Raw genomic sequence first — 24,305 nt, 5'->3', positions numbered from 1 at the left:
TATTTTAAAAGTACATTTATAATTGTACGGGTTCTGGTCACAGAAGCATAAAGTGTTTTTCTGAAATGTTTGGAGAGACTTTGAGGTTCTCACTGGTCTGTAACAAACTGGACCAAAACGGCTTTTAGTGTGAAAGGTTCCAGCATCAAACGGTTGTGATGTTTCTTTAAATCTCCAGCAGATTCAGAGAAAAAGACGAGATTTCTCCATGAAATTTCTCCATTCCATTCAGAACAACCCATAATAAATAAGCACCAGAGATGATCAAATACAGGAGAGAATAAACCGATGGAATGGAAGGTACTGCTGTGGTTCTGGACCAGGAGAGTCCAAATCCAGCCCCGCCTGGATCAGGTGTGTTTAGCCAATGAGGAGCTTCAGTGGGGTTGGTGGGACGCCGGCCCTCGAGGCCTGGATTTGGACACCCTGGTTCGACTGCACTGTGGTTTAAAAAATGAAGAATCTCCTCAAACTCTGAACTCTCTGAATGATCAGAATTAGATTCATAGATTCTCGTTCATTAAATCCCACTCCGATCCTCCTTTGATCCGTTTCCCAAACGTTCCCATTGGTCTTTTAGTTATGATGTTGTGGTTTTCTAGGACATAGTTTCTGCAGAGCGGCAGGAGTTCACTAGAAGTTCACCTCTGAGTTGTGGGCGGGTCTGTTGGCTGGAAGCAACCCCTCCTCCTTCCCCTGTTTCTGAGAGCTCTCTGTTTACATGCTAGCCTATATCTGCTCACACCCCCAACCCAGCATAACCGATGCTACACAAATATTGGAGCCGTTCGGCCACACAGATTCCATCTCAAATGAGGAACGTGAAGATGAACCGTATTCTCTCACAATAGGAGCACTGAAAGCCGAAATTCATTTTAAGATATGACGATTAAAGTTCTGTTATAACGTCTTACTAACAAGTTTGGGTGTTAGCATAGTCACAGTAATGTTTGTTTTAGCGCTATCAGTCTGTTCTTACTGCAAATACACTAATGTAGCTAACACGGCTAACGTGTAGCAGTGTCAAACAGTCTTTTTTACGTGATACTAGCGTGACTGGGAGTTAGCGTTGTCGCAGTAACTTTCATTTTAGCGGTATTGGTCTGACTTATTTTAGATATTGCAAACAAGGTAAGTTGTTATTGTGAATGTACTACCGTGGCTAACGTGGCTAACGTGTAGCAGTGTCGAACACTTTTTTACGTGTTAGTAAAAAGGTTTGGAGTTACAGATTTTGTAAATACGCCAATGCAATTAACGGTTAAAAGGAGGCTAGCTTGTAGCTATTAGGAGTTATCATAGTCATAGTAACGTGTGTTTTAGCGGTGTCAGTCTGGTTTTGTTTAGATGTTTTGCAAACAAGTTGAGAGTTGCAGATAATGTGAATATGCTAACATGGCTAACACTGCTAATGTAACTAGCGTGTTAAGAACAACTACTAGAGTTGAACTCAGTTAATAACTTGCGGTGAACTTTTCCATTTGTCTCAGTGCTCCTTAGATATGACAAAAGTTTTAAATGAAAATACGGTCCATGGATCTATTTGTCTGCAAGTGGATGCATCAGAATGGAGGCGGAGCAAGCAGCTTATGCCCCGCCCATCTTATATTCTACATCACAAATATGATTATTTTCAAGTCATTTTTTTCTTCTGTTCTTGATTCACAATTTGAATAAATAAATATAAAAAATGCAGTTTTGAGCTTAAGTGTCCTCAAATATGTCAGAAAATTGTCACAAGAACAAGTTCAAAACACCATTTTCATCGGAGTGGGTCTTTAATAACCAGCAGTACTCTGTGATTTCGGCTCTTTTCTCTGTCGTACCGCTGGTTTCTTATCCATTCGTCACATTCAAGGATACATTCTTGATGTAAGACTGTCCAACTTTTCACAAAATTGTCATCTTCAAAGGAATCGACATTTGCTCCTTTACTCTGAAATCAGAGGAACATTTATGGTATAACAGGTTTAACATGTTCCAACATTTCCCTGAAGACACAAACCCGGAAACTCCAGTTTTTTTTTTCTTGAGGGCAGTGTTCAGCTTCCAGAAGGCCGTTGTGAGGGTGTACAGCTGTGGTCCAGCTTTGGTATTTACTGTGGTGAGCTTAGTGACAGAGAGACCGTTCAGCAACAAGGCGTTTTGAGAAGCAGAGTCTGCAGCTGGAAGCGTGCAGACGGCGATAAGCGAGGCACTGGACGGGCCTGAGAACAGCGATGGTTACCCTGAGGCGACTGCGGCAGAAGTCCCACCGGTTCACGCTGCCGTTTGTCTCCAGGAGAAACAGTCTGAGAAAATCCTGTGACTCCAACACACAAACGTAATCCTGGGGCTACAAATACTGGCAGTGAAAATATGGATCAATGCAAGTCCAGAAGAGACGGTTCTCTCAAATTATTTAGAGTCCAGGGATACGCAACTCCAGGCCTCAAGGCCGCATTCCAACTAGTGCTGCCACAAACGACCATTTTAATAGTTGACTGATCACAGATTATTTTGTCCGATTAGTCGACTAATCGGGTCATGCCCAAACTGGATGTGAAGCACACATCAAAGCATCATTAAAACTAACTTCAAACTAGATAGAGCATTACCTGCGATAATGCTAGTGTGAATGCTGTAAGCTGAATCTGGCCGCTGAAAATGCTGAAGCTGATAGATAGCTAAAATATTAGTTAAAGGCCAAATTGACCCAAAACAGCTAGCATGTAGCTTAAAAAATAGATAAACTGCAAAATACCCTAAAAATTTTTTTTAAAAGCCTAGAATAGCCAAAACAGCTAGCGTGTTGCTGAAAAAAATAGCTAAACTGCAAATAAACCTAAAAAACAAAAAAATCTTAAAATAGACAAAACAGCTAGCATGCTGCTGAAGGATTAGCTAAACTCCAAAATAGCCTAAAAACTTTAATAAATGCCAAAATAGTCCAAAAAGCTAGTAGAATGTCATTATAACTTTCCTACACTCTGACTCCATATAATGTAAACTAACGACTAATCGACTATTTTAGTCGTCGATTAAACGACTAATCGTGGAAGCACTATTTCCAATATACCCTTTTCTGGCAGGCTCTAATTGGCTGGACACACCTGAACCAGGTAATCAGTCATGAGTAGGGCTTGGACATCTAGAAGTCGTGCAGACACTGCGGCCCTCGAGGCCCAGAGTTGCCTATCCCTGATTTAGACTAACCACTGGAGATGGTAATTGTCTGGATTCAGTCTCAAATCATCAAAAATAGTCCCACAATGTTTGAGGAAACAAAGTCTACATTTTAAGGATATTTCAAGAAGATGTAAAATCATAAGTTCTTCAAGTGCTATTTTTATTGTTGAACTGCAGTATGGAGCCAAGCAACAGTGTGGTCTTCTCTGCGTGGTCCTCTGGAGCAACCACAAGTCCGTTTATCAAACAGCAGTAGGAACGACGACCAGCGACCTCAGAAAAGCACCTGCTGATGTTCCTCATTTAAAAGCGTGGATCCTTTAGAAAGAAGTCGCGTTCTCTCAGTGTTTTGCCTAAATTTCAACAGACTGACCGGTTGGGCTTTGCTTATCCTGAGGCATGATGATTCCAGATGATGTTCCCAATGGAAAAATGCACTGCGGTGCAAACTTTTAGCACAATCTTTTGTGAGTTGACCTGCTTTGGAAAGCCTTCAGAAGCTTCAAAAAAGTCGGCCAAAGGATGCCCGTTCATGTTCCTTAGAAACTATCGTGACACAAACCCTTGAGTCCCTACGATCCTCCGAACATTCGGTTTCAAGCATGCGATAGAGTGGTGAAGATCTTGATGAAGACGTCCTCCAGCACTCCTGAAGATTTCCTCTCGTTTTAGGCCTCTCGGGAATGTGCAAAGTCCTGGTGCTCAAACCAAAAGTCTCAAATATTGCTTGTCCTTGAACTCATGGCCAGATCTCCCAGCGTGGAGAAGAAGTCCTCCATCTCCTTCTCCAGAAGTCTGTTGCGGTTCTCCGCGTCCTCTCGTGCGCGCTCGGAGTTTCGGAGCTTGATTTCCAGCATCTGTTGCTTCTTTCGCTCCTGCTCCATCTCTTGTTCCAGTCGTTCCATCTGAGCACAGAGAGCAGCGCTGGACTCCTCCAGTCTGAGAAGAGGAAGCACAACGTCAGCGTCGGCAACTACCGATGTCGAAAATGATCCATCCATTTTCTTGACCGCTTCGTCCCTTTCGGGGTCGCGGGGTGCCGGAGCCTAACCCGGCTGCTGATGGGTGAAGGCGGGGTTTACCCTGGACAGGTCGCCAGTCTGTCACAGGGCCTCAATCACACACATCCACTCTCACAATCACACCTAGGGGCAATTTAGAGTCACCAATTAACCTATGAAGCATGTTTTTGGACGGTGGGAGGAAGCCGGAGTCCCCGGTGAAAACCCACGCATGCACGGGGAGAACATGCAAACTCCACACAGAAAGGTCCCAGCCGGGAGTCGAACCGGGGCCTTCTCGCTGTGAGGCAAGAGCGCTAACCACTGCGCCACCGTGCAGCCCTGTCGAAAATGAATCACTGATATTTCTAAAACCAATCTGATGACTTTCAGGAATCATTTTCTTTCCAAATCTAAAACATCTAAAGTCTGGATCTTCTAATTCATTTATTTTAAGCTACTTGCACAAACTTACTTCTGAATCCTTGCTTCATACGTGGACTTCTGCTTTTGCAACTCCTCCTTCAGCTCTTCCACGAGACTGCCCAGCGAGAAGTTAGTCCCTTCTCCGTCCTCGGTCATGATGATGAGCGGCGCCGCGGTTGTCTGGGTAACGCTCCCGTTCTCGCTGCAGGCTGCGCTGCTGCTGCACAGCTCCATGGCCTCACAGCTGTCCTGCTCCGAGCTGGGCTCCACCATCATACTCCCATCTCTGTCCCGTTCGTCCTCCCTCTGGCTCTCCCCCCACTCTACTTTTTTGGAAGCCTCAGCTGCACCGCTTAAGTCCTGGGGGGCGACGCGCTCACAATCGGAGTCGGGCACCGAGATTTCACATGAGGAGGTGGACCACGGCGTGCTGGAAATGCTTGGGACGCTCCCGGTGCTGGAAGAACAAGTGACGTTGTCGTAGGTGGAGAGTCTCTGGGAGGAACCGGTGGAGTCGCGATCCCGGGCGGACCTCTCCCCTGAGGATGTACGCCGATGCCCTCTGAGAGAGGACAAGCCGTTCATGAGCCAGTTACCGCCGCCTCCCCCACCAGATGTACTGGTCGCTTCTGCCACCGAGCCAGCGGTGTTGCTCTGTTTAGCTTGTGTCTGGGAACGAGGCGCAGAAGAACTTTTGAAGGAATACTTCCAGGAGGGCATGGCCTTGACCTGTTTGCCGGGGCTAACCATCGTCTCTCCTTTCCCTGCTGAAGACGCTCCTTTTGGTCCGGGGTTTGGGTTAGCCGCTTGTGTCGGTGGAACAGCTGCACAAAGTCTGGCATCAAGGGAAGAGGCACTGCTGTCCAGGTCCTGGTTGGGGTTGGATATGGGACCGGTGCGGAGGTCCTCCTCCGAGATCCAAGCCCCCAGGCTGCGGTGCTGAAGCTGGTGCCCCTGGTGGGGTACCTCCGTCTGGGGTAAAGCGGGTCCCTCCTGTTCCTCTCTAGTGTACAACCGCTGGTGTTCTCTAATGAGGACCGTCATCAGATGCTGGACAAGAGAAGTACCTGGACAGAGTAAATTCATACATTATTGAGGTACTTTTTGTGCTGTTCTGTTGCTGATGTAGCATAATATACTAGGGCTGCTGCGATTACTAGAGTATTAAAATAGTTTACAACTAATTTAATAGTCTAATGGGCTAATGTGGAATCTTTTTTGCTAGCTGTTTTGGCTAATTTAGTTTTTTTCAGATTTTTAGGCTATTTTGGAGTTTAGCTAATATTTCAGCTACATGGTAGCTATTTTGGCAAACTTAAGCTTGTTTCAAATTTTTAGACTAATTTGGCATTTAGCTAATATTTTAGCTGACTATCAGCATTTTCAGCTATCATTTTCAGCATCTTTAGCAGCCAAATTCAGCTTACAGCGTTCACACTATCATTATCACAGGTAATGCTATATATCTAGTTTTTAGTTAGTTTAAAGTTAATGATAATATGTGTGCCTTCCATCCAGTTTGTGTATGACCCGATTAGTCGACTAATCGGAAAAAATAATCTGGGATTAGTCGACTAATAAAATAATCGTTTGTGGCAGCACTAGAATGTACCAATAAAACGTGTATCTACCTTCCATGAGAGCCACTGGGTCCTCCATTTTGGGTCGTAGGATGTTTGGTCCAAATACTGTGGCGAGGTTCTGGACACTCATCTTGTTCTCACTGGAGTGGGACTGGACCTCATCCAGGAATCTAAGGACACAGAAACCAGTTTCATTCTTTCCGTTAACTCTGATGCTTTTTAGGAACCAGGTGTCCTTCTGGTCTCTTCTGTTGGAAGATTCTTCAGCGCCTCTCTGGATAATAATTGGCAGGAGTGAACTCTGGATCTTGTCTATTACCTTCTGGTGTTGGCTTTTTTTCTCCCAAAATATTACCTCCAATCTTCAAACTGTTCTTCAAATTGTTAAATGACCAAGAAATTATGATGGACTTGGATATTTCAACATCACAACAATCCAAAACACAAGTCCACCTGTCATTGATTCCAACAGAATAATGTGAAGGTTCTGGTCTTAGTCTCCTGACCTCAATATCGTTAAGCCACTGGGGAGATCTCAAACGGGCAGTTCAAGCAAGACAGTTTAAAGGAACTTGAAGTTTTTTGCCAAGAAGATTTTCCTTAGAGAAATTAAAGGACCTCATCCACAACGACCACAAGAGACTTCCGGCTGTTATTGATGCAAAATCAGGCAATACAAGGGATTAAGAACTAGGGTGTGTCAACTGTTGAACAGGGTAGTTTTGGAAGTTTTTAATCGTAATTGGATTGTAAACAGATGTTTTTGGACAGTGTGGAGTGGAAATACACATTTTTTGTGTTTTCATATTTTAAAAAATAGCCTAGAATTCATGGTGTCTACCAGAGTATGTACACTTGTGAGCACAACTGTAGCTTCTTGGAATGATCCACCAAACATTCAGCTTAGTTGGAAAGATTGTTCCTGTATAAAAACGTGTCTGAGGGGCTGATAAACAGGACTCCACATGGAAGCTAGCATTGATCAGTTCCTGATACCTCTTAAGTTATTGTCTCTGACTTGGGATATCTTTGGTCTGACATCTTTTTTTCTTGGCAGACTCCCTTAAAAATGTGCATTAATTTACAGAATCCCTCCTGGGACAACAGAAGTTCTCAAACTTCCTTATTGTTCGTTATAAGACTACCAGCTGTCCCCACATGAGGAAGTGGACATACTTGCATATGTACTTGAGAAGATTGTAGTTGGGCTGAGGTAGAGTGCCTACTTGTTTCCCGAGCTCCTGGACCCCCTGAGGTACAGTGGAATAGGAAAGTTATCATACAAAGCATCTCCTTCAGATGAGAAAACCACAGAACGCATGGTCCACAAACCTCCTCCTCGTCTTTGGACAAAAGCTGTGCACAGGTTAGAAAGTCTTCATACTGGTAAAACGGGATGACCGGCTCCGGCAGCTCTCGAAGGTACAACTTCAGCAAGGATGCCACGGTGTGAACGTCTGTGTTACTGGAAGAACCCAGAGAGGAGACAATCGTGAACATCGAAGACAGGTTTTTGAATTTACTGTCCCACAAAAACCAAGAGGACCTGGCTGCAGAAAAAAACATGGCCCCAAGATGGCACCAGAGCATCGTTAGCCGGAAGTCCTCGACCAAAGCTCAAACAAGGTTTTCACTCTTTCCCAAGAAAAACATCAGAACCAGGATCCCTAACCCCTAACCCTAACCCTAACCCCTAGCCTTACACTAACCCTAACCCTAACCTTACCCTAACCCTAACCCCTAACCTTACACTAACCCTAACCTTATACTAACCCTAACCTTACACTAACCCTAACCTTACCCTAACCCCTAACCCTAACCCTAACCGTTAGGGTTAGAAGTCTTCTAATATACATATGCAAATTCGGCTTCCGGCTAATGATGAGTTCAATGCTGTGTATGATTGCTATCTTGTGTGCAACCAGGTCCCTCTCACAAACCCGTCTGTCCACCTGTCAAACAGAGGCTTGTCTCCACAGTCGAAAGCCTCCTGCAGTTCTTTGACCAGGTTGGCTTGTCCCGGCATCCGAAACAAACCCTCTTCATTCAGGCCTCTTTCTCTGATGAAGTCCACGCACTGTTCCACCAGGAGGGGAGCCAGCCGAGGGCCAAACTTCTTCTCATACTGCACCGTGTCTTCTAGACGCTGGCCGAAGATCCCTGAAGATGCAAGCATACCTTGTTGATTTAGGAAACCATGAAATAATATATTTACTGCTGATAGAAAATTACATAAGCGCTCTAATGGAAATTGCTGCTAAATAAGACGCCGACGTCTCCTTTGATAGATGTTGAGAAGCGCTAGTGTCGAGGCAGAAATTTGAATGTGTGTTTTGATACATTTCAATAAAGTTTTATGTTTATGTGTAATGGAAGCACAGCTAGGAGTTGCCATAGAAACGCTGACACAGACCAATCACGGTAGTCCGGCTCCAACATGGCGACTGAATTGGCTTCATTTCACTGGATCTGAAGGTAAGGCAGTCTCTATGGGTGATGTCACACCCGCTCTATCCAGTTCTCACATACATTCAATGGAGAAGTTGTTAAGAGTGTCTCTGTTTGACTGACAGGTGTCAATCTAAACTTAAAAGGAATCAAGTTTTGTGCAAATGGATTAAAGTCTGTAAACCCTTCCTGAACCCATCCTGAAGGAGCTTAATTTTTGGTAAGTTTGACAATTTAATGTAATCACAGCTCCCCCCAGTGGTTAGTTCCCGAACTGCACATTAAAATTTGTTTTCAAAAAAGTTGAATTCCGGAAGTTTTGGTTCTTCCATGTGTTTTATTTTCTACTTGATTTTATCTACAGCACATGTGTCAAAGTCAAGGCCCGGGGGCCGGATCCGGCCCTCCGGGTAATTCTGTCTGGCCCTCCAGATCCTTTTATTTTGTCGTTATTAATGTCCCGTTATCTTACGCTCATTTTTAACTTGTAAAATTTTGACAAAATATATTTTTATGTAAAATAAAAATATATTGAAAGTTATTTAAGGTTTTAGTTGATTTATTCTGGAATAGTATTCTTGTCTTTTTATTATTCATAATTATGTTAAAAAGTTACGGTTTCAAATTTTAAAAAATTGGCATTCTCTTAGCTTTTTCTACTATAATGGCATTTATTAGGATTTTTTAGGCTAATTTGGAGTTCAGCTAATAATTCAGCTACTTGTTAGCTGTTTTGGCTAATTTAGGCTTTTTTCAGTTTTTTGGATATTTTGAAGTTTAGCTATTTTTTTAACTGCATGCTAGCTGTTTTGGCTAATCTAAGTTTTTTTTTTTAGGCTAATTTGACATTTAACCAATACGTTTATGTGACTTTCAGTTTCAGCATTTTCAGCCCCCAAATCCAGCTTACAGCATTCACACTAGCATCATCTCAGGTAATGCTGTATATCTAGTTCATAATAATTTTAAAAAGTTCTGGTTTTATAGTTTTAATAATTTAGCTTCAGAGTGTTCATAATGTTTATCCTGTTCGACCTTTGACCTCAGGGTTTTTTGGGATGTCGGCCCCCTCCCCGGTTTACAGATTCCTAAAGAACTCGTCTGATCCTCCATCGTTCTGCTCCTCCTCCAGGTTACCTGCTGATGGGCTGCAGCAGCGGCAGCTGACCGACAGCTCGCAGTAATCCTGCAGCTTCACCGAGCAGACGTTACACACCAGCAGAGACGGCTTTTCGTACATCCCCAGTCCACATTTCAGATTGTTATTCCATTCTGTGTCTGGCATTGAGCCGTCCGGTTAAACGGCAGTGGGAGAAGGACGGCGGGGAGCGGCCGGGGGTCGGAGAAATGTGAGCAGCAGCAGCAGAGGCTGCAGGGCTGCTGCTGCTGCTGCTGCGCAGACGGGTCTGCGCGCTGGCGACAGATCTATTCTGGAACACTCCAGACTGAACCTGAGAGGGGGGCCGGGATATGGCGGCCCACAAAGACTGGCCACACATGGAGCCGCTCACCGCCACGGTAGATGAACGAGCCCAAAGTGTCTGAGACCACTTTAGAGTCCAGACGTTTGAGATTCAGAAATCACTCCGATTAGGAAGAGAAACAACTGTAATAAAGATATTTAAAGTTATTGTCTTTTAACTGCAAAAAATATAATAACACACCTCTCTCTTTTATTATATTTATTTGGTATATATGAAGAATTTTATGATTTTTAGTTTGTATATTTGTATATTAATGGGCTTCGTCTGTAAGTGAGAATATATAAAAAAAATCAGAAACATTTTTTGTCTTTGAAAATACAAAATATTTTATCTGAGTTGATCTTAAATTGATTTCATGAGGACTTTTTTCATTAAAATGTGCAGAGCAACAAAAATCAAATTAGAAAGTACTGCTTGTACTTTTGGTGTTCATATATTTTACGTTTTTTTTAGGATTTTATGTAATTATTCAATTTTTTTTAGTCCCATTGAAAGTGAAAAATTCTTCTTCAAAACCTTCAACATTTTTATCCACTTTTGAAACTTATGCCATATTGATATCAAAACATTCAGCATGTTCATCTTTAAACTTTTTGTATTACTAATTTTTAAGTTTTTTGAAATTTTGTGCAATTTTTGTTGCATTTTTTTCAAGAAATTCTTCCAATTCGTTATGCATCTTTGAAACCTGAGCAATATTGTCATCAAAACGTTCATCAACTTCAGGACATTCATGCTTGTACATTTTGTATTTATATAGTTTGCAATTTTTTAAATTGTACGTAATTTGCGCAATTTTTTTTTCCGTAGAAATAACAAAATTCTTCAAATACTTTGCAGACTTTGAAACCGAGGACATTGGTATCAAAATGTTCATCACGTTAAGAACATTCCAGGTTGTACTTTTGATATTTATATATTATACGCATTTTAAAATTTTTCGCAATTATTACGGTTTTATAGCTCCATAGAAAAGCACTTTTACACCTTTTTAATATTGATATCAAAACGTTCAGGACATCAATGCTTCGTGTTTATTAATTTAACGATTTTTAGAAAATTTTCCAGGAATTCTTCAAATTCTTTTTGCACCTTTGAAACGTGTGCAGTATTGGTATTAGAACATTCAGGACATTCCTGTTTGTATTTTTTGTTTTCATAAATTTTATGTTTTTTGACATTTTTTATTCCAATTTTTCAGGTCCATCAGAATAAACTTTAAATCTATGTAATATTGGTATCAAATCATTCGGGACATTCATGCTTTTAATCTTTGTATTCATATATTTTATGTATTTAAAAATTTTACGCAATTTCTTTCTTTTTTTTTGAGAATTCCTTCAAATTTTTTGTACAACTTTGAAAAATATGTAATATTGGTATCAAAATGTTGATTATGTTCAGGACATTACTGCTTTTACTGCTTTTACTGCTTGTATTTTTCTTTTTTCCTTATTGTCCTCTTTGAAACCTATGCAAGCACATTTAGGACATTCGTGGTTACACTTTTGGTATTCATAAGTTTTACAGTATCCGAAATTTTACACAATTTTTTGTGATTAAAAAAAATCCTATTATCATTTGTGAAATTCTTTTACGCATTTTAACATTTTTTGCAGTTATTTTGATTTTTCAGTTCCATAGAAATACACTTTGAAACCTCTACAGTATTGATATCAAAACGTTCAACACATTCAAGACATTCATTCTTACACTTTTTGTGTTAATAAATTTGAAATTTTACGCAGTTTTTGTGTTTTGTTTTATATTTTTTCCTTTTCAAGAAACTCTTGAAATTCTTTGTACATCTTTGAATCCTTTGCAATATTGGTATCAAAACATTCAGCCTGTTCAGGAAATTCCAGGTTGTACATTTGGTATTTATATCTTTCACGCATTTTACTATTGTTCGCATTTATTGCGATTTTTCATCTCCATAGAAACACACTTTAAACCTATACAATATTGGTATCCAAACGCTCAGCACATGCAGGACATTCATGTCTTTACTTTTGGTATTCATAAATTTTACGGTTCTTGAATTTTTTTGCAATTTATGTGATTTTACTACAAATTCTTCCAATTCTTTGTGTACTTTCTGCAACTTTAAGTCCTTTAGCATCTTTAGCATTTTGCAACAGCTTCATCTCAATAGCTTTAGCATTAAGTAATTACACCCCTCCCCCACCCTCTTCCCTTTTTCCGTCCGGTCCAACGACAAAGAAAAACAAATAAATAAAATAAAACATAATCAATATAAATAAAGTTTAGCATTAAATACAACAGGGGTTTATACTCAATAAATCCCTGTTGTGACAGTAAAATCTGCCCAACACAAGAAGCTCTCAGCCCACATCTGTTGGCTCAGCTGTTGGACAGGACAAGTTAAAAAAAAAAAAAGTAATTACAGTAAATGTCTTCAGCATCTCTAGCGACCACATTCAGCAAAATCATTCATCCTGGCGTTATTGCAGCTAATGCAACTTTTCTAGTTCGTCTTAGTCTTTCGCTTTTAAGCGTAAATCAGCTGCAAGTATCTATTGTTTGAATCATGTTGTGTTTGTTGTGTGTTTTCTTACAGATTATGTATCTTTATTACGTCATATGTAGCCATAGAACTTGAAGATTACTCGTTAGAACAGAGTTCCTCCTGTAGAGCGTCCATCTCTCCGTCCTCGTCCCTATTAATACGTGTTATTTGTAACCTCACTCCTGCTGCTGTCAGCCTGAAACACGTCGGCGTATATTTCTGTTCACACGTCTGACACGAAGAGCTGAACTGATGACGGGAAACGGGCCTCAGGCCAACACAAAAACACGACTCTTCCTCTCGTTTTTGTCTTTTTAGTCAAACTGGAACAAAGAAAGGATTTCTGAGAGAACGGGAGTAAATGTTCTGCAGAGGAATCCGTCTTCTGCTCAGGTGTAGAATAACATGCTGTCATGCTCTGGTTGATTACATAACACGTGTCACTGTGATCACACTATGAGAAGAGTCTAAATCTGTCACTGAGTGATGACCGAACCCCCAGAGAAAACCATTGTTGTCGGAGTTACCTCCTCCAAACGGCGCCCAGATGACCCGGCGGATGGCCTTGACCCAGTCGTCCATGTCCGCCTGGGAGTTGGCCATGAGCAGGACGGACTCATGGCTGATGGGGGTCCGGTCCTTCTCCCCGGTCCCACCTGAGGAGGAGGAGAAAGGTGAGAGGCTCCTTCTCCCTCCGTTCATGTTTCAGCAGAAACGATGATTTAAAGACGTCTGAGTCTCAACAGAACTCATGTTTCTAAAACAGGAGAAGCAGCTGAACCACGTACAGATACAGAGATTCTAACAGTACAGCTTCAATCAGCTCAAATATTCAAAATATTCAGCAAAGACATGAAAAACTTAGATTCACAGAAAATGCAGTAAGACTTAGACAACACTAGAGGGCAGCAGAGCTCCAAAGAGCTGATGCTGTGAGAGCTGTGGTCACATGACCACGTGGTTCTGCTGTGGAACCTCAGGTCAAATGCAGCTGCTGGGACTTCCGTTTCTGCTCCAACGGCATCAGAACATGAATAGAAAATCACAAAAATACAAGACTTTCAGAGACTTTAGTTCACATGTGTCAAAGTCACGGCCCGGGGGCCGGATCCGGCCCTCCAGATCATTTTATTTTATTGTTATTAATGACCCGATGTTATCTTGACAAAACATATTTTTATGGAGGGTAAAATATTGAAGTTTAAGTTGATTTATTCTGGAATAATATTCCTGTCTTTTTATTTTTCATAATTATGTTTAAAAGTTACAGTTTTAAAGTTTTAAAATTGGCATTCTGCAGCTTTTTGTACTATTTGGGCATTTACTAAGATTTTTAGGCTGTTTTAACGTTTAGCTAATATTTCACCAACATGCTAGCTGTTTTGGCTAACATAAGTTTGTTTTTTTATTTTTTATTTTCTAGAAAATTTGGCATTTAGCTAATATTTTTAGCTGGCTATCACCTTCACTGGTTTCAGCTATCATTTTCATTATCTTCAGCAGCCAAATTCAGCTTACTTCATTCCACCCTGGCGTACAAATGACAACAAACTCCTTTCACAAGAAAGCAAACTTAGTTTTAAATTTACATCCCATAATACTGGGCTACAGTGGCCGCTTTGTTTCAGCTGTTCAGCTCTGAGCGTGGAGTCTATTCAGACTCAGGAAAATCATAGAGAACCGAAGCTCCACGAAGCAGAGACCACCTAAAGATATGGGTCTGAGAGCGGTTCCTGGTCCTACATTTGGACCGCTTGGGTGCATTCAGACAGAAGATTGTTCTGGATTATCAGGAGAAACAAACTCTCCGGTTCACTTTAAGCCAGAGGTGTCAAACTCAATCACACAAGGGGCCAAAACACACCTTAGGCCGCCGGCCCAACAGGATAAACATTTATTAAACACTCTAAAATTACATTTTTAAAACGTTTTAACTTTTTAACGTAATTATGAACTAAAATGGTAAATGACGTATTCTTCCAAAGCGCTCCACAGTCACACACTGGTGGTGGCTCCGCTGCCAAACACTGGTGCCAACCTCCCACCAGAGGCAATTCGGGGCTCAGTGTCTTGCCCAAGGACACTTCGACACATGGGTGGGCAAGGCGGGAATTGAACCCACAATCTTCCGCCCTACCACTGCACCATGGCCAAACTAGATATATAATGCTAGTGTGAATGCTGAAGCTGATAGCTGATAGCTAAAAACACTTCAGTTAATAGCTGACAACGCTGAAGTGAAAAGCTGAAAACGTTGAAGTTGATAGCTGAAATGCTGAAGCCAATAGCTAAAAATGCAAAAGTTAATAGCTGAAATCTCTGAAGTAAAAAGCTGAAAACACTTCAGTAAATAGGTGAAAACGCATAAGCCAATAGCTAGTTGATAGCTGAAAATGCTGAAGTGAAAAGCTGAAAGTGTTGAAGCTGATAGCTGAAAACACTTCAGCAAATAGGTAAAAACGTTAAAGCTAATAGCTAAAACGCTGAAGTTGATAGCTGAAAACACTTCAGTAAATAGTTGAAAACGCTGTAGTGAAAAGCTGAAAACATTGAAGTTGATATCTGAAACGCTGAAGTTAATAGCTAAAAACATTGAAGCTGAAAGCTAGCAAAAATATATTAGCTAAATCCCAAATTATCTTAAAAAACTGGAAAAAAACGTAGGTTAGCCAAAACAGCTAGCATGAAGCTGAAATACTCCAAAATAGCCTGAAAAATCTTAGTAAATGCCAAAATAATCCAAGAAGCTGCAGAATGCAAATTTTTAAAGCTTAAAACCTTAACTTTTAAGCATAATCATGAATAATAAAAAGACAGGAATATTATTCTAGAATAAATCAACTTAAACCTTAAATAACTTTCAATATTTTACTCTCCATAAAAATATATTTGGTCAAAATCACACAAGTTAGAAATGAGCTCAAGATAACATCAGGCTGTCAATAACAATGAAATAAAATGATCTGGAGGGCCGGATAGAATTATCACTGATACAATGTTATTGTAGAAACGACTAACATCTTGTCAAAATCTGTTTTCTCTCTTGTGTTTGTGGATCTTCATGATGTCACAAATTCTGATTGGACCAAACAAAAGATTCCGTCTGTTTTCTTAACTTCATAGAATTCTTCTTTAAAGTTCTTTAAAACTTTTGACTTGTTTGTTTCAGTTTTTTCCTAAAGTTTGAGGAGTTCAGAGGAAGAGTTCTCCTCTCTTGTTTGACTGGTTGTTGTGCGGCGGCGGCGATGGCGGCGGTGTTGTTGCCACAGCCGCAGTCATTGTTGTCAGAGTCATTCAGCTGTGAGACGGAATCCAAATATAAACAGCGGCGCTGAGGGCCAGAGTCACGCCGCCATGACGAAGAGCGGCGCTCTGCAGAGACGTTCAGTCTGATGCATAAAGATTCATTTAAAATGAACAAAGAGTCGGGGGCGGAGCCTGCAGAGAGCATGCAGGAACCAAAGATCTGGACCGTCTAATGTTCTCAGACCAGAACATCAGAGTCCAGATGAGTCCTCAGGTTTGATGGTTCTGTATCTGGAAACAGCTTTGACTCACAGCGAGTGTTGGAGACAGAGCTGTGATGAAATCAACAAACAAACAAACAAACAGCAGCATGACCTTCTGACCTCATGATCAACAACAACCCAATACTAAAATAACATTCAGTGAGTTTATGAATCTGAAGAAATGTTGACAAATGTTTGCGTTCTTCTAATGTTCTCATCTCCATTTGTCCAAAATTCACATCAACTTCTCCCGAAAACAACGAAATTCTGATCAAGATGAATGTGTCTCCATGGTAACCTGGGATTCATCTGTCCATCCATCATCCATCCATCATCCATCCATCATGCATCCATCATCCATCCATCCATCATCCATCCATCATCCATCCATCCATCTGTCATCCATGTATCATCCATCATCCATCATCCATCCATCCATCCATCCATCCATCATTCATCCATCCATCTATCATCCATGTATCATCCATCATCCATCATCCATCATCCATCCATCCATCCATCCATCATTCATCATCCATCTATCATCCATCATCCATCCATCCATCCATCATCGATCCATCATCCATCATCCATCCATCACCTATCATCCATCCATCCATCATCCATCCATCATCCATCCATCATCCATCCATCATCCATCCATCATCCATCCATCATCCATCATCCATCCATCATCCATCCATCATCCATCATCCATCCTGTTGAGTTCTCCAGAATAACTCAGTTTCTCCTTTCAGGAAGTGTTTAGATAAAAAAAACTCATATTTACAATAAAATATATGTAAGAATTATTAACTTTAACTCCTCCAAAATGCATCTTAGTGGATGCAGAAACCCCGCCTCCAAAACACACAAGTTTACACAACAATTCCTTCAATTTCTACACAAACATGATCATTTCTGCGTGGATGAAGACGCTGCAGGAAACCGAGCAGACGAAGGTCTGCATGAGTTCAGGAGAGTGTTTCTCAGCCCAGAACATCCCAAACTCACGGCTGTAAAAGTCAGCAGCAGACATGAATCAGCGCTCCGATCCATAAAGCTGCCGCTCGTCCGGCCTTCCGACATTCTCCGGGCCGCTCCGCCTCGGCCTCTGCTGCTCTTGTAAAAAAGCTCCAGCATCTGTTTCCCGTTACCTTGGAGACGCGCTTTCCTCAGCCCGTCCGGTTTGCAGCAGACCGGGCCCATGTCTGAGCGAGCGCCGCGGGCCGGGTCAGGCTCCGGACCGGCGCCGGCCGGGGGCAGGTAGAGCGGATGCCCCGGAGCTGCCAGAGGGAGCCTCACCGTCCTCCTTTCATTCAGCCGCTTCTCTGACGGCAGAGCAGCAGCAGGTCTGTTCCCTCGGCCCCCCGGGGAGACGCAAATCCCCCCGGAGGAGGGCAACAAGGCCTCCTCTCAGAGACGGGGAGATGGGCCGTCCTCCAGGCTTTGTCAAACAAACGCAGACAGTCATCAAGCTCTGAGGAGCTGCAGGTTTGGAGGAAACATTTACACTTCAGTGTAAAACTGGAAACAAAAACATCACCGTCTTTCAAACCTTTAATGATTATTTGGGGAAAAACTACCAAATTCCACTTAATCTGCTCATCAGACCTTCAGAACGTTTCCTCAGATCAATGAAATCTGTCACAGATTAAAATTTAGCCTCAAAAATCTCTGAATTTAAGGTGGTGAGTTCTCCAGACATCCAGAATGTCAGACGGTTCGTTTCCACTGAGTGGTCCAGACCGGACCAGACTGGACCGGACTGGACCGGACCGGACCAGACTGGACCGGACTGGACCGGACTTTTGAGTGTTTCCTTTACAAATTTGACCCGTTAAGCAGAACCAACTGGTACCATTTCTGGTCCGCTGTAGGTCCATATAAAAACGGAACGGACTGTCGGGCGACAGTGGCTCAGGTGGTAGAGCGGGTCGGCCAATGATCGAAGGATAGGCGGTTCGATTCCAGCTCCCGCCAGCCAAGTGTCGTTGTGTCCTTGGGCAAGACACTTAAGCCTACTTGCCTCCAGTGTGGCTCCACTGGTGTGTGAATGCGTATGAATGTTCCGGTGATGGTCAGAGGGGCCGTTGGCGCATACTGGCAGCCACGCCTCTGTCAGCCTGCCCCAGGGCAGCTGTGGCTACAGTAGTAGCTTACCGTCACCAAGTATGATTGAGGTGTGAATGAATAATGGATACACAATGTAAGCGCTTTGAGCGTCTGGAAAAGCGCAGATAAATCCAATCCATTATTATTATTATTATTATAGTTAGGGGCGGAGCTTTATTCATCACCCATTGATTGGAAAAATAATAAATTCTTTACATAAACCAGGAGTGTCAAACTCAATCACTCAAGGGGCCAAAATCTAAAACGCACCTGAGGTCGCGGGACGAACAGGATAAACATTTATTGAAGACTCTAAAACTACATTTTTAACACTTTAAAGTCGTAACTTTTTAACGTAATTATGAACTAGATATACAGCATTACCTGCAATAATTCTGGTGTGTGAGCTGAATTTGGCCGCTGAAAATGCTAGTGCTGAAGATGCTGAAGATGATAGCTGAAAAAGCTGACTTTAATGGATGAAAACGCTGAAGCTGAAAGCCAGCTAAAAATATTAGCTAAATGCCAAATTAGCCTTAAAAAGTGAAAAAAATGGTTGGCCGAAAAAGCTAGCATGTAGATGAAATATCAGCTGAACTCTAAAACAGCCTAAAAAATGTTAGTAAATGCCAAAACAGTCCAAAAAACTATCAGAATTTTAACATGTTAATTGTGGCATTTTTCAGATGATGGACATTAATAAGAAAAATGTAAGCTTTATGTTGTATCCTTTTTTGAAACTGTCTGATAAGGAGCGTTAAGCGAGACAAAAGAGACGGAGAGAAGTCCGTCAGAATTTATGAGCTGTATTTACAGTAACTCCAACGGTGAATTCATACCAACGTGTGAGTCACATTTACTGCTTACAGCCTCGACACTTCAGCCGAGGAACATTTTTCAGGAATTCATTTGTTGCCACATCATGGAAAAACATGGATGATGTTGAGTGAGTAGCTTTGGTTTGTGTGTTCTGGAGAGCTCTACAGAGGCACCGGCGCCGGGTGAATTCACCGTAAAACCGTGTTTGTAACACGCTACATGTTAGCCACAACACAAGTGTTAGCATACTTACTGAACTGTAACTCCCAACCTTGTTAGTAACACGCACAAAAAAAGCTCTGGTACCGCTACATGTTAGCCACACCAGAAGTGTTAGCATGCTAACTATACCCATAGCTACCAACATTGTTTTGCAACACGTGAAAAAGTAAACTGACTGAAATGTTATCATTCCTACGCTAACTCCCAACCTTGTTAGTAACACACACAAAAAAGCTCTGGTACCGCTACATGTTAGCCACATCACAAGTGCTAGCCATGTTAGCATGCTAACTATACCTATAACTACCAACATTGTTTTGCAACACGTGAAAAAGCAGACTGACCGAAATGTTATCATTCCTACGCTAACTCCCAACCTTGTTAGTAACACACACAAAAAAGCTCTGGTACCGCTACATGTTAGCCACACCAGAAGTGTTAGCATGCTAACTATACCCATAGCTACCAACATTGTTTTGCAACACGTGAAAAAGTAAACTGACTGAAATGTTATTGCGCCTATGCTAACTCCCAACTTGGTTAGTAGCACGCCAAAAAAAGGTCCGGTACTGCTACATGTTAGCCACATCAGTTAGCATACTCACTATGTCTGTAACTCCCAAGCAACTGGTAAATAAAAAACAGACTGACTAAAACAGGTGCTATTGTGGCTACGCTAACTCCCAACCTTGTCTGTAACATGCAGAAATAAGGTCCGGTACCGCTACATGTTAGCCACGTTAGCTGGATCTAAACGGTTCGACTGGGTAGAAATGATAATGTCCACTGTTGTTCTTGCACCGCTAATGTTGTTTGGGCTGTAAGCTAGCAGGAGAGCATGTAAACAGAGAGCTCTCAGAGCTGAAAGCACAACTGAAAGGTGAATTTCTATGATCTGTAGCGACTAAGTCCTGATGTTCATTCTCATCTGTATCTCCAGAGTGGATCTTTTTTTAGGGGGGGGTTCTCACCCCTCTGCGATGTTGACCGCCATAAACCGAACACACAGACGCCGAGCGGCCCGACGGCCACGCCAAACACAAACACAGCAAACACTGACGGAGCGGGACGCTTCCTTCACGAAACCAGAAGAACCGACAGGAACTGAAGATGACCCTCAGAGTCAAAGGTCATCGCTCTTTTATTCCTGGAAGTTCTGGAAGTTCAGAGTTTGGTTCCTCATTTGAGATCTTTCCCCAACAGAACATAGAACCATCATGAGGCGGCAGAGAGATCTCTGAACTAAGACATTCATTCAAAATGTTGATTACTAAAGGAATTAAATCATTTTTAGTCCTTAAAAACAAATATTTATTATTTAAATGTTTTTTGCATCAAAATTTAGATCAAGCTAAAAAATAATTAAAATTTGTTGAAGAAGTGATTCATTCTGTTTGTTCTGGAGAGATTTACTGGTCAGTTGCTTTGTGTGAATTGACCGGATTATGTTTTCTATTATCTAAAAATTAACAAGAATTTCCCCTAATTAGTCTGAATTCTTGATTTATTAATTTTTTTTAGATTGGAAGGCCTTAAAGTTGTTGCACCTCACATTTTCACTGACTTTTTCCTGCAGATCTTCATGTTTATTTATGTATTTCCAGGTTTTGCTTCACTCAAAACGACTTTTACTTTGAAAATCTGTAACCTGCAGAACCCTGAGGTGAAGTGAGGGAGAACGGCGCCCTCTGCTGTCAGTAAACGGACCTGCACCTGCTGCATGAATGAGGATCGGAGGAAGAGGAGGAGTCTCACCTGGGAGGATCTCAAACAGGTGTCGTCCGGGTTCGTCCGGGTTGGCGGCGAGCTCGTTGACCTGACATCCCTGCAGAGGAATGCAGCCCTGAAACGCAGAAGTGAAGCCTCTTCATCTCCACATTTCCAGTTTTTCTTTTCTCTCTGAAGCTTCTCCCTCATCAGTACACATTATCCAGATCAATACCCATTTATCTCTGAGCGCCGAGGCCAGGCGGGCCGTGACGGCGTGCCAGCGCCTGTGGGCCGGCCCGCTCGGCTGGCATCCTCCATCAGGTCTCTGCCAGAGCACCTCGCCGGCATTAATCACCATGGCAACAAATGGAAGGGGCGGCAGCGATGGGAGACCGGGGCAGGGAGGGGGGGTCCCCGGGGGGGCCGCGTTCTCAGAATAACAGAGACGAATGAGAAGGAAACGAGTAACCTGAGAGGAAGATCCTACAGACTCTCTGGTCCAATGACTGACGATCTGGTGAATTCCTCGACTGATTTCTAGTTTCTCCATTTGCTGCAATGAAAGACCTTATAAACCTTCTTCACAACCATTGACTGTATATCTGTGGACCTAGCAGCCCCTCCCCTTTTCCTGTTCCAGATCCGGCCCTCTGATTAATTCTATCCTCCAGATCATTTTATTTTATTGTTATTAATGACCCGATGTTATCTTAAGCTCATTTCTAACTTGTACAATTTTGACAAAATATACTTTTATGGAGAGTAAAATATTGAAAGTTATTTAAGGTTTAAGTTGATTTAGTCTGGAATAATATTCCTGCTTTTTATTATTCATAATTATGTTAAAAAGTTGCAGTTTAAAAGTTTTAAAAATTGGCGTTCTGCTTGTTTTGGACTATTTTGACATTTATTAAGATTTTTTAGTTTAGCTAATTTTTCAGCTGCATGCTAGATGTTTTGGCTAAGCTCAGTTTTTTTAGGCTACTTTGGCATTTAGCTAATATGTAAGATAGCTATTAGCTTAAGCGATTTCAGCTATTAGCTTCAGAGTTTTCAGCTATTAATTTCAGCTGTCAGCACTAGCATCTTCTGCGGCCATCTTCAGCTTCCAGCATTCACACTAGCATTATCGGAGGTAATCCTATATATGTAGTTCATAATTATATTAAAAAGTTACAGTTTTAAAGTTTTAAAAAAGTAGTTTTAGTGTTCAATAAATGTTTATCCTGTTTGTGACCTAAAGTGTGTTTTGGATTTTGTTTGTTTGAGTTTGAGTCTCCTGCAATAATCGGTTTATATTCATAATAAATAGTTGTTATTTTCTAACAAATATGTCAGAAACTTAAAGGAGTGTTTATAAATGATACATTAACTGAATTAGTTCCATTACTGAACATGTCAGGATTTGATTCTTTAAACTGTGGATTGGTTTCACCCCGACTCACATCCACACTCGGGTACAGATCGGTGAGGACAGTCGAACTCCAGTCGAACTCTGGTACAGTTTATCTGGAGACAATATGAAGTTTTTCTCAAATAATTTGGATTTCTTAAGTAAAAATGAGATGATTAAGGAAAGTTTGGTGTAAAACTGATTATTTTATCTGCACTCTTCAGCTTTGTTGTGGTTTTATGGTGAGCAGATGACGTAAATCTACGGTTTTTACGGCAGAATCTAAACGTTTGAAGGATTTAAAGCCTCCTCGCTCTACGATTGAATCCGATTTATGTTGCATCCATTACAGAGACATCAGCGACAGACAAAGCGGAGGATTGATCCACGCCCCGCCCGGATGTTTCTGCTCCAATCATCATCTCCTTCATCCTGGTGGGGCTGATGGGAGCACCCCCACACATTTGTAACCCTGGATTCCTATTGATCGGAGGGGAAGCAGGAGAGCTTTAGTGACGTCGTCTCACTTTGACCTCTGTGGGGGAGGGGGAGGAGCTCGGTCTGCGTTCACGCCCAAATCCAGACGAGATGAAAATGTTCTGGGAAATTCTAATCAGAGATGAAAGGAGAAACTGTTCATCAAGGATGATGAGAGGAGGTCATGTGACTGAATCGGACTCTAGATGATGAGTCGGCAGAAAGACTTTGATTTCCTGATTGATCGACTGTGTGACAGTAAGTCCTGATGGATTTAGGTCATCAGGACTTCTGACTTGGTTTTATATCATCAATCTTGAAGAAAAGCATCTGATTGATTGACAGATCAAAGCAGAGAAAATAACCAGAAGTTTCCAAACTCTCTGATTATTTCTAAACTTTATTATTTTTCCAATCAAAGAACACAAACACTGGAGCTCCGGTGTTAAAGGGTTAATTTCGCCATTGGAAACTTGTGTTTAAGCGACTATTTCCAAAGAAACGTTTATGGAAATGAGATCAAAACTCGTGTTTGTTCATCACTACACACATTTTTAAGACACTATTTGAGCTCCACCTACTAAACATGTTGAAACTGAAATTATTTGCCCTAAAACTTCATTCTCTGAGCTTCAGAATCCCCTGGAATGGTGTCAGTTGTGTAGTTTGAAGAACGTGTGTTTCTCCGGAGTGAAAGGGTCAGGACCTCCGGCTGATACCTGCGGTTTGGTTTCCTCCTCGTCTTTGTAGAAGAACAGCTGGTCGGACCGCAGGACGAACCAGCGCAGCTGCCAGTTCTTCATGATGCTGCGCTGCTTCTTCAGCCAGCCGGCCTTCAGCGCCCCCTCCTGGAGGCCGGGGGACGCTGGCCGGCAGGGGCCCCGCGACACCTCCCCCATCACCATGCTCTTTGACCTGGCTGGAGACACAGACGGAGACCGTTACTCGCATCCTCAAGGAGACAGGAACCTCCTCCTTAAGGTTTAGGGAACCACCCCCTTCAGGTGACGGGAACCGCCTTCTTGAGGTTTACGGAACCGCCTCCATCAGATGACGGGAACCACCCCCTTCAGGTGATGGGTACCGCCTTCTCCAGGTGACAGAGGAACCGCCTCTCTGAGGTGACAGGACCCACCCCCTTTAGGTGACTGGACCCGCCTCCTTCAGGTGACAGAGGAACTGCCTCCTTCAGGTGACAGGAACCGCCTCCTTAAGGTTTAGGGAACCACCCCCTTCAGGCGACAGGAACCGCCTCTCTGAGGTGACAAGACCCGCCCCCTTCAGATGACAGAGGAACTGCCTCCTTCAGGTGACAGGACCCACCCCCTTTAGGTGACTGGACCCGCCTCCTTCAGGTGACAGAGGAACTGCCCCCTTCAGGTGACAGGACCCGCCTCCTTCAGGTGACAGGAACCGCCTC

At 42.3% G+C, this 24,305-nt stretch overlaps 1 protein-coding gene and 1 long non-coding RNA gene across 2 annotated transcripts in view; one reads left to right on the top strand and one right to left on the bottom strand.

The window, feature by feature from the left end:
- Positions 1-2,890: 2,890 nt before the first annotated feature.
- The window catches only part of si:dkey-191m6.4 (rho GTPase-activating protein 22), a 28,491-nt gene continuing 7,076 nt past the window's right edge, over positions 2,891-24,305 (bottom strand). Inside the window, exons 2-10 of the mRNA XM_024285731.2 lie at positions 23,605-23,804; positions 21,061-21,148; positions 13,168-13,296; positions 8,131-8,338; positions 7,511-7,643; positions 7,355-7,428; positions 6,227-6,348; positions 4,645-5,662; positions 2,891-4,107 (exon numbers count right to left, since the gene is read on the bottom strand). Of these exons, the coding sequence (XP_024141499.1) occupies positions 3,885-4,107; positions 4,645-5,662; positions 6,227-6,348; positions 7,355-7,428; positions 7,511-7,643; positions 8,131-8,338; positions 13,168-13,296; positions 21,061-21,148; positions 23,605-23,804 (2,195 nt within the window). The 3' untranslated portion in view covers positions 2,891-3,884. The remainder of the gene's footprint in view (positions 4,108-4,644; positions 5,663-6,226; positions 6,349-7,354; positions 7,429-7,510; positions 7,644-8,130; positions 8,339-13,167; positions 13,297-21,060; positions 21,149-23,604; positions 23,805-24,305) is intronic.
- Positions 13,193-21,062, top strand: LOC118600200. Its single transcript, XR_004949779.1, has 3 exons — positions 13,193-13,314; positions 20,246-20,434; positions 20,960-21,062. It is a non-coding gene; the product is annotated as an uncharacterized LOC118600200 (long non-coding RNA).

The sequence above is a fragment of the Oryzias melastigma genome, linkage group LG19 (assembly GCF_002922805.2).
Source record: "Oryzias melastigma strain HK-1 linkage group LG19, ASM292280v2, whole genome shotgun sequence".
Classification (NCBI taxonomy): Eukaryota; Metazoa; Chordata; class Actinopteri; order Beloniformes; family Adrianichthyidae; genus Oryzias; species Oryzias melastigma.
This window is presented reverse-complemented; position numbering and strand designations above follow the sequence as displayed.